We start from the raw sequence: 12,230 nt of genomic DNA, 5'->3' as shown, positions 1-12,230 counted from the left end.
CTATAGGTAGTCATCATCAATTAGCAATAACAACTTTAAAGTCGCAACTATTAGTGCAATGTTGTCAAAAAAATTGGACATTAAATCAAGTGTGGGTGTTAAATCAACTAGTGTAAGTATTAAATCAACAACTACTATCATAGCCATTAGAACACGCTTAGGTACTAGGTCCTCTCCCTTGATCCACGTCAAATCAGAGAGAGTGGATTTCTTCTCTTTTAAGGTCACATCAACAATGGGTCCACCATAGCTTAGACTACCTTCTTTTTTGCTTGTTGATAGAGGTTTCCAGCAGAGGTCAAAAATTGATTCTTCGACTAGCACAAATTTTGGGCATTTCTAAGCCTAATTGTACTTGTTTTCATCCATGGGTGAGATCTTCGAATTCCTCAATTCATGCATGCTTCAACATTTTTCTGATTGCAAATTTGTGCTTAGATGGGAGGGGTGTTGCACCTCAACCCTGTCTAGTGCACTAGGAACGCGTTGAGGTAATTGTCCCCAAATCTTAATGGTGCATTGTCCCTAGTTGTCGCCCTGCATGCCCCTTTCAACTCCATCCAATGGATGAAAGAACGTATAAACTAATATACCTATCTTTAGAGAAATATAGGTAAAGTACGCCAAAAAATATCATATTTGTTCACTATTCCACTTAAAAAATTATTATATTGTAATTAATATTAAATTATTATTATGATATGATTATAGTATTATGTTCTAACATATTATTATTTTATATTACCACATTATTATTGTTATATTTTAATTCTATATTCCTTCTTATCCTTATTCTTGAGAAAAACTTGGATTTTTAGGGACACTTTCAATCTCCCATAATTACTATTAGATTGAGATGATTTCAAAATTAACTAATTGCATTATAGAGATAAACAAATTGATTGATCACTTGAATTCAAAATGAATGACACTTTAGAGGTGGAAGTGAAGATATAATTAACAATAAATAATTAAAAAACAAATTAATTGAGTGCATAAGAAGAGAAAATAAATTAAGTTAAATAAATAATAATAATAAACTATTTTTGGGGCTTTTCATGCATTTAAATGTTACATCATGTCAAATTAAATATTTCTAGTTTTTATTGACAGACTTTATTAATCCATATGTGAATTAGTTTTTATTGACAAACATTTTTATATCCATGTGAATATAATACACCTTCAATATTCACCAAAATGTAACGAACTCTTCATTATCATTATATTATAATAAAATTCTCATGAAAAATTTATATATTATTATTTGTTTCAACTTCTTTTATATTAAATGTAGTACTTTACCCCACTTACCCTTCCCATTCAAGGACTGTGTGATAAAGTAATTTTTAGAAGTTAGTCTTTTTATTTTGGCATTCTAATTATTTTGATCCATTGGATCGCCCTATTTAATCAATAGTTGAAATCGTCATCCTCTTTTCACAAACTATAAGCAAAAGGGTCTTGCATCGTTGTAATTTTTTTTATTTCTTTTGGGGCTCGTGAACAAATGGCAGTGTTGTTATTGGCTTTATTCTTCATATTTCAACCCAGAGATGACATGTCTCGATCTCTCATTTTAAATGGTTCTCTAACAGAAGTGTTAAGTGATTTAATAATTGACATTATATTTAGAATTAATAATCGATTGATCACTAGTTCTTGTCACACAGTCCTATTTTATCCTCTTTGCACCCGTCTCTCTTTCTAATTCTTTGTCCCTTTAACTCTTTCTCTGCAGATTTAGCTTACCATTAGATTTATTTTAGCTTAGGTAAAGAACCAGCCTTTTCCAGAGGTTGCTTGCATATTTGAAGTTGTGTGGGCCCATGTCATAATGAGTTGCCCCCTAAACCAATGTGTCTTTGGCCTATCAAAGGTGTGCCAAATTGGAGCAACAACACTACATTAATCTATACATGCAAGAGAATTTGCAATACCAAATATCTATATTTACAAAGAAATAAATAGATTCCACAAAGATTTGGTCAACCGACAATGCACCCTTTAAAAAAATTAATTACACCATTTGACCTTCATAACATCACATAAGAGTCAACCCAAACAATGCATTACACAGATATATAGAGAGAGCTATATTCATATATCTGCATGCACATATGCATGTGTTATATACTAAATAAAGTTAGCCTGGCACACATAAAATCCAACTTTCTTAATGAATTGCCACATAATGCCTCGGCAGAGCAAATATGGTTTCGGTTTCACAATGGTTCCTGGTTTTGACTATAGTAGATATTCAAATACAGCACATTTGGGAATATAGTAAGTTGATACAAATGTACGGACCGTGCATTAAAGAGAATTAATATGTACCAAAAAATGAGCCTAAGTTACAGTTGAAAACTGAATTTAGCTTTTGCTTCCATCTACTGAGTTGCCTTTAATAGCTAGGCCTTCGTGTTCCACAATTTATTGGAAATACTATTTTTAAATTTTTCACTGGATCTAAATCAAAACTGAACAAGAAGTTACAAGAAAATATTACACATGTTGAGAATATCCTTTATATCAAGGATATTGAATTTAGAGGAAACTAAATTTAAACCAGCCCCACTGTTTTTTATTTTAAGCAGGTCTTTCCATTGAAAACAAATAGCAAAATATCCATGTCTTACAACACAGGCTTTCCATACATACAAAGTCTAGGGTGGCCTAGCATGCCCTATCCCTTTAGTTGCAGAAATCCCTACAAAAATGGTGCACCGATCACTTTCAAAATAATAAAGACTGTTCATGCTTACATATAAACAACACAGAAAAGAAATTATGGGGAATTATTCCATTGAAGCATGCCCTCTCCCAACTAAAAACCACTTCTCCATTCGTCTTCATAATGTATGGCCAATACTTGCCAGCGTCTTCAAAGCATCTGAGCTACCTTGTCATATAGCTCCTGTGGCCAATTTCTTGGCAAATAATTTGCCACAAAGTTTGCAATCTACAAAATGCCATTAAAAAAATTTACATTAATTAGAGTCTTACGAACAAGACCAATATCATAAACTTCCTGTTCGACAAGGCATCTAAAACATCAAAAAACGGGATTTAGTTGATTCACATTATAATTGCCTAAATCATTCACAAAATAAAAACTAGCCGTGCATCTACTTTTGATTAACAGTTGCATTAAAATAAAAATTGTCTTGAAACATGAGTGGGCATCAAATTATTTACAATACTGAACCTCCAACTCAACATAAATTTACCAAATCCAATTTCATCACATGTCATGGATATTAAAAAATTGTGGGACAAAGGGCCAGTTATGAACCATATAAGGTTACAAAGCCTATCCATGCAGCATCTAATAATACAGTAAAACTAAATTGTGCACAGAAAGATGCAACTTTAGACTACTAAATAGGGAAACATGTCAAGTGTTTTGTGGACCTGTTACAGTCTAATAGTCAAAAATGAGATCCTAAGTACCAAAACAGCTAACAGCAAGGGGATGACTAAGATCATTTGGGACCATCTTGATCCTTATTGAAGACCTATTTCTTGGCTCCAAAGAGTTTCATTCTTTATAATGCCTCGGGATGATGAAAAGAGACTTTAAATCATAGATACATCATAAGGTAATTGGGCTCGTTAGAAAAGAAGCATATAAGGAAAAGAAAAGAGACAGATAGGAGCAATTCGTGAAGAGCATGGAAATAGGAGAGCACCAGATTGGGTGATAAAGATAAAAACAACACGAATGGCCAAATCCATATGTGACTCCAAATAACCCAAAATAAAGTGGGAAGTCATAAGTCCTTTGACACATCAATGTTCATTTGAGGGTGCCTTTCTTGTAATGTAGGCAAAGGATAGAAGATTTGCAATGGCACTCTTGTTGTAGAAGCAATTTGTAGTTGTGAATGAGTTCTTTTTAAAGTTTATTGTGTTAGACTATAAGACCTTTTGTTCTGTGATTTTGTAAGGCTTCAAGGTCTAATTCTAATGCCTAGAGGCTTGATGTAATTATTATGGACGAATATAATACATTTCTCTATTAATTTGTTGTGTCGTTGGAATTATCTACTATGATTGATTTTGTGCATCAATGTTGCATGATGGGATTGTTTTTCATTAGACCCTGAATCCATGACTAGACCACAACTACTTTGGATAAAGTATTTTTTAATTTTATGTTAAACCTAAATCTTTCAAAACTCCAAAATTTCTTATGCTTACAATTTTCAACAACAAATTCATATTTGACTTTTCAATATGTCCCATAAAAGTGTCGGTTTCAATTAAATAAAGCCTATGTTCCCTAGGGACGCATCCCCTACTCATCCACAATTTATGAAAATTTACCCAACTATCCTGAAAACGTTTTTTATACGAGGGAACACAGAGAGTATGGCTAGACATTTCCCAACCATCCCAAGGATGGTCAATCATCTCCACAACAATTAAGCCATTTTTTAACAAAGGTCTAAAATGAAAACTTGATTCCTTTATTCTTATTCTTTTTAAACCTCCACAACACACTTATCCCTAAATCAACAAAAACCCTATCTCATTCCAACTCACTGTTACATGTCGAAAAAAAATTGCAGCCAAGTTGGAGCAGGAACAATCATTTTTAGCAAGTTTGGAAGTGCAACTGAAGAAAACAACATTGCTGAGCAGTGAAGAGTGGGGTGACAAAAGATGCGGAAGAGGTGAGTGATTCTTACATTTGTTTTTGTTTTCTTTCTTTTTGAAGTTTTAAAGAAAAAATGTATGAATTTTTTTTAGTTTTGCTATTTTTAATTTGTACTTGCATTATTGTTTCACAAAGCAACATGAGCAACAACGAGCATAGTGAACATGAGATGGAAGAAAGAAATGTGAGAGTTCCAATCTCAGTTAGTGTTCTTTAGGGTGCGGGAGTGTTGCACTGAAGGTGAATAACAACAAATTCCATTTGAAATCACTTCCATTATTTTAAAATATTATGCAACAGCCCCTTTAATTCAAACAAAAATCTTCTGCAATTTGTGACAGCCCTAGACAAAGATAAAAAGAAAAGTTTGGGGGGTAATACAATATGGTTGTCACATTTTCAAAAGAGATTCTAGACAGAGGTACACAAAAGTATTTCCTCATCTCTGGGCCGTTAGCAGACATGGGGTTATCTGAGTACAAATATAGATTATGAGTAGATAGAGCTTCATAGACGGCATATGGAGGGGGAAGCAAAGTCTCAGGATGTAACCATACCAATACGATCTACACAACCAGCTGTGCCTATGCCCTCCATGGTTGGTACTAGTAGTGGTGATGTTTTTACAAGAGAAAAGAGAAAGACTAGTGCTAGTGAGAAGGTGGGGACAATTGTAGGTATGTTTATGCCCATGCCATCTTGTTCCATGTAGTGCATTCTCCTTCAAACAAATGTTCAGAGATGTAACTTGTGTTGGTCTCTCATTCTCCCCCTTGGAGAACATACAATATGCACTAGCCTCTTTACAAAGAATATTTGTAAGTGAGGTTGATGCTGGAGGACCTAAGGCAAACTTGGAATAGGACGAGTTGCTCTATTTTCAAGGATGGGTGAACCAATATTAGACATCAACCACTCATTAACATCATAGCCACATGTTTTGTTGACTCATATTTTCTTAGTGCTATTGACAGTTATGGGAAAAGGATGTGGACTTCCAATTTCATTTTTTGAGAGGCCATAGGGAAGAATGGGGCCTCAAATGTTGTACAAGTGATCACTAATTGAGCACTCGTGTAAAAATTAGCTGGCATGATGTTAAAAGTGCATACAAGCACATCTTTTAGACCCCTTCTTGTGCCCATGCATTGAAAAATGCATTAAAAGACATCGGGTAGATAGATTGATTGCAGCAAATTGTGATAGAAGCTAGAGATACTCAAATGTTCATTTGTAATCACCATACCTCACTCTCTTCAAGACTTTTTCTAAACAAGAATCCCTCAAACCTATGGAGACTAGGTATGCAGTTTATTTCATTTTGAAAGAGAGGATGCTTGAGATGTAGGAAGCTCTAAAAGTGATGATGGTTAATCATCTCTACAACTGATGACAGTTAACTAGCTCTACAGTTGATGATGGTTAATTCAGAGTAGTCTAGATGGCCTACTTCAAACATTGTTGAAAGAAAAAGTATCAAACAAAAGGTCCTTGATGATGACTGGTGGTCCACTATGAGATAAGAAATTGTTGATTTTTCAAAAAAATATTGATTTTATCAGTAAATTGATTGCTGATTTTATCATTGAATTTCCAAATATTAATTTTCTAACTTGTCTTGTTTGAATTTTTTGTTTGCAGATGCATTTTCTACTTCATTTCATCTATTGTATATGTCATTAGATATGCCAACATTCTCCTAGTCCTGGAGAGATTTATGAGACATTTGACAACATGCTTGGGCAGATGAAACAAGCAATTTGCAACAGGGAACCTTATTTGGGGTTATAGGAGCAACATATTAAGTTCATCGTAATGCAGCCGTGGAACTATATGAATAGCTTGTTTCATATAGCAATATTTGATCTAAATCCCAAATGGTATGCATCAAAGGCGAGGATATTGTCTCCTTGTGACGATGAAGAGGTAAAAGAAGGGTTAATGAAGGCCCTTTGAAAGATGTATTCAAGTGAGAAATCAACTATTCTACTTCACACATAATGGTTTGACATTACTAATACATACCCAGAATACACACATACACACACACACACACACACATACATACATACATACATACATACATACATACACACACACATACACACGCACATACATACATACATACACACATACATACATACAAAAATTTACACACAATCTTACTAACTCATGAGTAGTGTTAAGAGTGCTTGCAATAAGTGCTAAATGTTCCATTCATTCTCATGAGAGATGGGTTCTTGTGAACCACTGCTCATGAAACATGGGTCAATCAGTTTGACTCGGAAACTACACAATTGAATCTTGATAGCATTATCATAAGTTGACTTGTTGTGGACATGACTACATATGCAAGGGCACATATATCTGCACTCTAACAAGGAACATGCCATTGATGAATGTTACTACTCACTCAAGGGCACAAATAGGGGTATGGTACAGGATAAAGCTATATCTAAAGGTTAATGACCAGTGCATACCAAAGGCTACCCCACATGCATGTATGCACCCTAACCCCAAGAAACAAAAAGAGTTACTAAAGGAGACTAAAAATATGATGGATCTTCTGGCATAATTGGAACAAACATAAAGGTACTAATTTCATGAGTAATTGCAGTAGACACTGCTGAAAGGTGGAGAGATCAAGTCAACCATCCTACAAAACATTCTGGCTCTCTTCTCAGAAAGGAATGCTCGAAAAGCTCAAATATTTGTTGCATGCCAATGCCAAGAATGGCTTTAGTGCAGAAGACACTCCAGAATCAGTGCAAGAAGCATTCTTACCACAAAAGATCCACATTGCATGCAATGATGACTATAACAGAAAGCTTATTATAGACACCACAGTCAATGGATGGGATAAATGTGATATTTTAGTGGATAACTATGTAGAGATGAATGTTCTAATGAATGATACTTGAAGAAATACAAGTAGACCACACCTCAGATCAACCTTCATGTATTTTCCATAGGAACAAGGTACATGACCAAGCTCTCATGATTCTATGTGAAACCAAAGCAAACATGATTTGCATATAGTTTGTATCATATTTTTAGGGTTCTAATGAATCACTACTCATGATATATGCATCAATGTAGATTAAATTGAAACTAAGCAGCTAAACCCAAAAAAAATCATATCACACAACCTGATGCACTGTAGAAGTACCACATTCATAAAAACAAAAGATGTAGGAAACTGCATATAAAATGGTTCACAGGGCACAACACTTGCTGAAGGTTTTATCAATTGGTAGCAAACCAAGAGGGTTTGAACGTGGAGAAAACTATATGGATACTGAAGCCATATTGGGATCAATGACCTCCTGAATTATGGTGCTTCACCCTTATAAGCATCAAGAAGATACAAGAAGTGCCAAGAGGACCATTCATTCTTGTTAAAGATGCTTTCTTGGTAACCACTACTCATGGAAAATGGGTCAATGTGGATTTACTTGATGCACTGAAGTACCATTAGATGTGATCTCTAATTTAGAATAGGATAATAAATTGAATTTCACTGTATAAATAATGCATTAGTCAAAACAAAATGAGCTAAAGAATCAATGGATTTCTAGAAATTCTTATTCTGCACATAAGAGTAGTGATTTAGAAATTCTTATTCTGCACATTAGAGTAGTGATTTCCCACCATTGTTAGAAATCTATAAGCTACAAAATTAAAAATGGATAGACATGACAAGAACTAAAATGCTTGGAATCTCAACATTGCAGACAGTCCTTACTTTTCTCCTCAAAACACGAACTGTCCCATCTGTATCTGTTACATTATCCAGGCATGTGAGAGCAACCTTAAGGACATCTGGAATACATGCTTGAACTGGAGGCGAGAGGTTTTGAAATGCATCTGCAGTTATGTCAGGGGATCTTGAATCCAATGGAAGAAAAGACAGTTTGGTTAGTTCCCTTAGAGATTCACCATACCGACCACTTCTTGCAAATTTGTGAACAGCTAAAATAGCCTCAAGTTGCCGCAATGTTGTTTGTCGCTCTGCAATTTGGTCCCTTTCTTGGATGCTGGCATTCAAATAATCAGATGTAAGAGTGAAGTTAGATATGGGAACAAGTTACATATCATACTTATATTTCAATACAAGAGTGAGACTTTTGAAAATTAAATCCCCGTAAGAAACATCTAGACACTCAATCCAAGAGGTTGAGATGCAATGATCATTGGGAAAACTATCAATGCATGACCCAGAATTAAAAATATAAGTATGTCTTTTAATAAGCAAAAAGATATGTATTAAAGAATTAAAACACGTATAGACCAAGCATATCACAAAACTGAAACCATAGTGCTGATTAACTTCTAATGTACAAAACATGAAGTAAGGCTTCACTAAGAGGCCACTTTGCATACGGCACTATCTAGTCTATTGCAGAGCTATAAAGCATAAATGATAAGTAAAATACAGTACAAAAGACTAATGTTCTGAAGGGTTTGATCTCGGTACTTCATTGAGAAACACGGGTGAGGCATCATTCTTTCAGCCACAACAGGTGTGTAGAAAATTAGAAATTGAAGTGGCCCAAGGTCAACACAAATCATATAGAAGATGGCCAATAACCTCATCCATAGTTTACCAAGCCAAAAAATACCATCCCTATGAATAATGAATAAAAACATAAAGAAGCACATTTGGGCCTTTATGAAACGAAGTATGAACTCTCATCTGAATACTTTTAGGGTTCTACCCATCCCCAAAAGGATATAAGCTTCAACAACCGATAAGTGGGAAAAATTTGTGGGGAAATGAGGATGATGACATGCACATTTTGCTATGCTCTTTGAAACGGTGAAAACCAACAACCCATGGACTTTGGTTTATGAATAGAACTGTACTGTTCATGGAAAATTGGAAAAAAGGGTTTAAACTATAGATGATTAATCCTTTGCATGCCATCCTGGGTAAAACTATTCACGATTCCAACAAAATTCTGTAACTATAGAGAATTGTAGTAATTGAGGGGAACTGGCATGTGATTTCGATCTGACCATTTACAAAAACTTCACAATAAAGAAATAAAATTTTGATCTAGGATCTGGTCACAATAATATCTGCAAGCATCTTCAACTTCTTGGTCCACTTATAGCAGAGCCATCAGGTTGCTTGTTCCAACTAATGTGGTTTTCCAACATTTTTAACAAGCCTTGAGGTAGCAAATTACTGATAAGAATATTCAATAAACACAAGATGGCAAAAGAAATTGTAGAATATGCTGCATATTAGAGTTGTGCCTCTCCTTGTACAGTATTCGAGAATCCCCAAACTTGAAGCCAACAGGCAAAACAGAAGTAATTGATGTGAACCCACAGGGTAGGTTATGGAAAAATGTCTGTGCTGGACAAATCAATGATTAATAGTAGTGGAGTGTATCCAATCATCACTCAAAATTTTGACAGTACACTGAATACTGTTTTCATCAAAATCCTCTACAGGATTCTATGCATACTTGAAAAATATCTTTGCTAAAAATTTCTTTGTTATCATGAGAAAGATCTTGATGCCAATCCATGAAGTGGCAGCCACACAAATAAGGGTGCTGAAAAACAAGCTTTATCTGGCACGTAGATAAAGACAAACATAAAGGTATCTTTTATAGGTCACCACCAAACAAGTTATCTATTTGGAACACAAACCTTGTGAACATCATGATCAGTGGAATTTACCATACTCCAATTAGTCCACTTGTTCCTACATTAAATACTGTTTTCATCAAAATTCTCCACAGGGTTTCAAACGTCTTTAAATATGTCTTTGCTGAAAATTTCTGCGTTGCCATGAGAAAGGTCTTGATGCCAATCTAGAGTAGCAGCAACCACACAATGAAAGATGTTGGAAATCAAACTTTATCTGGCACATAGATAAAGACAAACATAAAAGTAATTTTTGTGCATCACCATCAACGGAGACATGAAAGGTAAAGACAAACAAAGAAGTATTTTTTGTAGGTCACCACCAACAGAGACATGAATTTTGTGCATAAGATCTCCCTTGTGAACACCATAATCAATGGGCTTTACCATCACTCCAATTAGTCCACCAGTTCCTCAGGGAAACTAGTAATCAATTAATTATTATATTATCTATATGTAGATTCCAAAGCTTGTTATGTTGAGTCTCCTGATGATGAAATAAGGCTTCGCCTGGGCAAACAGGGAGCTGGCAACAAAGGAGAACACTCTGCCATGAGAGACATACTTGGGGCAAACCCACAGGGTCGGGGGTGTGTGCAGGCCATATCCAAACTGGGACATGTACCTGGTACAATTCCAGTCTAGTCACACCCTAGATGACCCAGGAACCAGATAAGATAAAGTATGAAAAATGAGGAAGTGGAGGATAACAGAAGCCAAGTTGAGAATAAGGATTAGAATCAAAACTCGGCAAGGGAGAGAATAATTCCTCTAAACAGAGATCATTCACATTTGACTAACCTTTACCTTATCTCTAATCATTAGACATGCTGCAGAAGTTAATTAACCAGATATTCTCATTGACATTAAGTGAAGCATCGCAGACACACTGGTGAGCTGCAGGGGATAAATGTATTGGGATTGAAGAATAGGGCAGACACACTGATGACTGGGATCACCCAAGGTTATCAATTTTCCCTATATGGGGAAGCTTTCTTGTACAGTTTTCTGAGAAGCTCAACGCAGCCCTGCTCAATGATGGTGACTACCATGATCAGGGAAATTTACCAACTCCAGTCCACTCAGTCCACCTGTTGCTCGAGAAAACTACAAATCAATTACAATTTTTAGATGTGAATTCCTGAGCTTGTTATGTTAAGTTTCATAGTATTGGAAGTCAGCTTTGAGTAGCTGATGTAGAGCTAGCAACAAAGTGATCACTCTATAAAAGGGACGAAATGGAAGGAGAAGCATGAGCAATTATTGGCAGAGCAACAAGGTATTCAATTACAAAACTCAGAACACATAGCTCAGCAGCAGCAGCAGCGTACCTCCTTTGTTTAGCAACAGGTTTGATGATGACTTCCACAAAAAGATGGCCAGTAAGGATAAATTTTTGAAGCCAAGGCGAGTCAACTTGGAGACAACAAAAGGAGAGATTTTACCACTCCAAGGGCAGATCTCACCGGTGTATGGGAAATTAGTGGTTAACATAAGCATGTTCAAACTAAAGGTTAAGAAGACAGTGGAAGCAGCACTCAGAGTCAATGCCACAGAGGAAAAGATAACATATATAGACGAAGCAGAGGTGGTTGACCTGCAAGAGGAAGTGAAACACTTGAAGATGTTGGTAAACAATTCACAACTGTCAACTAAGGATTCAGCAATGTATCCATTCCAATACCAAGAAGCCTACAACCACAGAGCTACAGACAGAAATTGCCACCATCCCCACCAACCAACTCTATCTTGAGTATCAACAAGCATGCCAACAAGAACATTTAACTAGCATATTTTCTAGTTTTATATTTGTAATTTTGAATACAATTGTCTGAAACATTGTACTAATGATGAATAAATAAATATATTGAAATGGATTCTGTGGGCCAAATGTATTGTGTTAAGT

At 35.5% G+C, this 12,230-nt stretch overlaps 1 protein-coding gene across 2 annotated transcripts in view; it reads right to left on the bottom strand.

The window, feature by feature from the left end:
• Positions 1-2,558: 2,558 nt before the first annotated feature.
• Positions 2,559-12,230, bottom strand: part of LOC131072721 (nuclear pore complex protein NUP93A) — a 94,984-nt gene continuing 85,312 nt past the window's right edge. For both annotated transcript variants that reach the window (XM_058008967.2, XM_058008968.2), the window contains 2 exons: positions 8,409-8,700; positions 2,559-2,962 (listed from right to left, as the gene is read on the bottom strand). In XM_058008967.2, the coding sequence (XP_057864950.2) occupies positions 2,885-2,962; positions 8,409-8,700 (370 nt within the window). In that variant the 3' untranslated portion in view covers positions 2,559-2,884. The remainder of the gene's footprint in view (positions 2,963-8,408; positions 8,701-12,230) is intronic.

Source organism: Cryptomeria japonica, chromosome 5 (assembly GCF_030272615.1).
Source record: "Cryptomeria japonica chromosome 5, Sugi_1.0, whole genome shotgun sequence".
NCBI classification, from domain to species: Eukaryota; Viridiplantae; Streptophyta; class Pinopsida; order Cupressales; family Cupressaceae; genus Cryptomeria; species Cryptomeria japonica.
The sequence above is the reverse complement of the archived record's forward strand: the minus strand, read 5'-3'. Positions and strand labels throughout refer to the sequence as shown.